The following is a 3,441-nucleotide window of genomic DNA, read 5'->3' on the forward strand; positions in this document are numbered from 1 at the left end:
TTAAAAGTTTGTGTTCACCATCTTGACAAATCACCATCACACTACGGAAGCCTCCTGGGGTCACATGATAGAAAAACCCAAAAACCAAATCTGTTCCCTCATGCCTTCAGATTTGTCAAATGTTCACTTGGATTTGAAAACTGCACCAACAGATTTATTATTATTATTTCTTTCCCCCAAACAATTTTATTGATCATAACACAAAGATACAAAGACGGTAAGATTTAAACATTATTATTTCCAGGAAAAGTTCATTATGAAAGGTAGAGGGAAAAGCTCAGGTATAAATATCAATAACAGGGATACTGATTAATGATTATTCTGTGATTTCATGAATATTATTTGGCTTTTTCTTTTATTTGCTACGAAAGGATCAAGTATTTAATCTGAACGGGTGCAACAGTAATTTGTTTTTGTATTAAAAAAACATGAAGTACTTTGTGTAAGTACTGAATATATATTTTATGGCTGTGTTTATTAAAAAAAAGTAAGGTTAGGTTTTATTTTCTCACGTGTTGAGACATGTTGAGATGGGACATAACGCAGGAAGGATCATTAAAGAGTGAAAATCAAAATCAGCTGCAGAGAAAAAGGCAGTTTTATTCGACAGGAGGCTTTTCAAAAATGTTTAACTGGTGGAATTTTATTGAACTTACATTGTTTTTCAAGCCACTTAATGTTTTTGACATTTTTTTTTGGCATTGTCTAATAGCAGTGTGTGACTTGGAAAACTGTCAAATAAGGTGGAAAAGTGGAAAAGTCATTTTTTAATTTTCAGAATCATCCAGAGGAACCACCGATTTCTGCTCATTTAAATCAACTTGACCAGCCAGCACCAGATCCCATTCACACCAGCAGGATTTAAGCCCCTCCCACTAAGAGGTAAACCCTCCAACCAGCAGCCCGAAACTCTCAGGACGGCCCCGTCCGCCTGCACCACCCCTGCTGTGAAACCAAACGCACCCAGAAGGAGGCAGAGACAGAATGAACCAAGCCAACAGGAATAAATATAAAGACGTCCGCCACAGGCCTAGTGGGTGTGTGTGTGTGTGTGTGTGTGTAGGGGAGTGTGTGTGGATCCCTGGTTCATACAAGCAGTCAGGCCACAAGCCCTGCAAAGACAGAAACACACACACATTAACACACTGCTGCAGCGCTAGCCAGCGTGCTAGCTTCCCCCCTTTTCCACTGCATCGTATCGACTCGACTCGCTTTTTTTTTTCCCCATCGGGCAAAAGTTGGGGTTAGTGCACGGTACCTGGTAATTTTTTTGGTACCGCCTCCGTCGAGGTTCAAACCGAGATGCGCCGACGTGAAAACACCGCAGACCACCGACTGGTCGGAGAGAAAGTGAACAGCTGAGCGACGACGAAATGCCAAAGCAAGACTCATGAAATGTGTTGTAGCTGATAATCTATGTAAAATTATTATCATTATTTTTATTTTTTAGCGAATGTCTTGATTACATTAATATTGTTTGTGTAAAGCAGCCATTTTTAGTTAGTGTTGATTAATTGGTTAATTTTTTTTCCTCACGGTGATGGGCGGGGCTTCACCGTGAGGCGGGTTCTGTCTGCAGCCGAAAACAAAACCCAGAAAAGTGAAGCGAGTCGAGTCAAACAGAGTAAAGTTGAGTTGAGTCGGTACCATGCAGCGGAAAAGAGGCATTAGTTTTTAACACACAGCTCACAACACACTAACATAGAAACAAGATGCAGCAAGATACACTGAGATACAAGGAGAGAACACATGACACACTGATGCACAAACAAACTCAGATACAGCAAAGCACCCTGGGTAAAGACACACGGAGACACGGCGAGACACTCGGACTGCGGCCCTTTCCCACCGTGACGCCGTGACGGCCTGTTTCACCGGGTCTGACAGCGTTTCCAATGGCAACAACGCGGTTACTGGTTAAGTTCCTGGAACCTGATGTATTCCCTGCTGGGCGGGAGGAGATACTTGAATCTGCGCTCAAGATACTTTGAGGAGGAGCTAGCAGAGCTGTCCTCTGATTGGTCCAAGCGGTGACTTGGCAACACTTCCCTAATCTGAGCTATTAGAGGACGATAACACAAAGCAGCCAGCGAAAAACACACTGCAAACACAAACGGCAAAACAACGCAAACTGCAGGTTTGTGGTCGAGATCCTGATCAGTCCTGATCAGTATTTGGGGAGAACAGAGTGTCTCTTTCGAACGCCTCGTGGAAACAGTTTAACAAACAACATACCAGGAGCGAGGAGGACCTGATGGGAAACGGTCTCCTCATAGACCGAAGGAGGCGACTCTCCTCCTCAGGGCTGAACGAGGGAGAGCCGCCCGCCGCTCACTGGGAGAAAACGGCTTGTGTAAAAAGTGTCAGAGGCTGAAATAATCTGCCAGCAAGCGACAGTTAAATATGTTGAATAATCTGATGATTCATGACTGTTTTAATGTGACTGATTACGACATAGCTGTTAGAAACACTGATCTACAATAACAAAAAATAATAATAATTAAAAAAAAAAAAAAAATCCGCACCAGGTGATTTTACTGATTACCTCACCTTCTGGCAGAGAGGATAATAAGTGAAACCACCTGGTGGACTTTTTGGCTGTAATGAAAAGCTGCAGACTCTCAGCCCTTCATAGCACATGGCTGATTTCAAGATTGTTTTTCATATTAAAAGTTTGTGTTCACAAGCTTGACAAATCACCATCACACTACGGAAGCCTCCTGGGGTCACATGATAAAAAAAACCCCAAAAACCAAATCTGTTCCCTCATGCCTTCAGATTTGTCAAATGTCCACTTGGATTTGAAAACTGCACCAACAGATTTGTTATTATTATTTCTTTCCCCCAAACAATTTTATTGATCATAACACAAAGATACAAAGACGGTAAGATTTAAACATTATTATTTCCAGGAAAGTTCATTATGAAAGGTAGAGGGAAAAGCTCAGGTATAAATATCAACGATATGGGATACTGATTAATGATTATTCTGTGATTTCATGAATATTATTTGGCTTTTTCTTTTATTTGCTACTAAAGGATCAAGTACTTAATCTGAACGGGTGCAACAGTAATTTGTTTTTGTATTATAAAAACATGAAGTACTTTGTGTAAGTACTGAATATGTATATTATTTCCAGGAAAAGTTCCCCCGCCCTAAAGGAAAGGTGATGACATCACCAAAGCTGACAGCGTGCATCATCTGGGTGGCATGCATGTGCTTTCCAACTTCAATGACAATCACCCCAAAGTATTTTGAAATATGTTGTCTCGAAGTAAAATGCTGAACAGACTGAACATCCTGGATGCAGCAGGCAAAGGTCACACAAACACAAACACCGACGGCAACAAAAGGCCACGAGACGCCAACAGCAACGAGACTCTGATGGTAACCAGCTGCTACGAAAGGCTACGAGACACTCACGCCATCAAAACCAGCTG

General features: G+C 41.8%; 1 protein-coding gene across 3 annotated transcripts in view; it reads right to left on the minus strand.

Moving 5' to 3' along the window:
• Nucleotides 1-580: 580 nt before the first annotated feature.
• LOC115357679 (inaD-like protein) overlaps nucleotides 581-3,441 on the minus strand; it is an 83,502-nt gene continuing 80,641 nt past the window's right edge. For all 3 annotated transcript variants that reach the window (XM_030049289.1, XM_030049287.1, XM_030049288.1), the window contains one exon: nucleotides 581-1,112. In XM_030049289.1, the coding sequence (XP_029905149.1) occupies nucleotides 1,099-1,112 (14 nt within the window). In that variant the 3' untranslated portion in view covers nucleotides 581-1,098. The remainder of the gene's footprint in view (nucleotides 1,113-3,441) is intronic.

Source organism: Myripristis murdjan, chromosome 4 (assembly GCF_902150065.1).
Source record: "Myripristis murdjan chromosome 4, fMyrMur1.1, whole genome shotgun sequence".
Taxonomy (NCBI): Eukaryota; Metazoa; Chordata; class Actinopteri; order Holocentriformes; family Holocentridae; genus Myripristis; species Myripristis murdjan.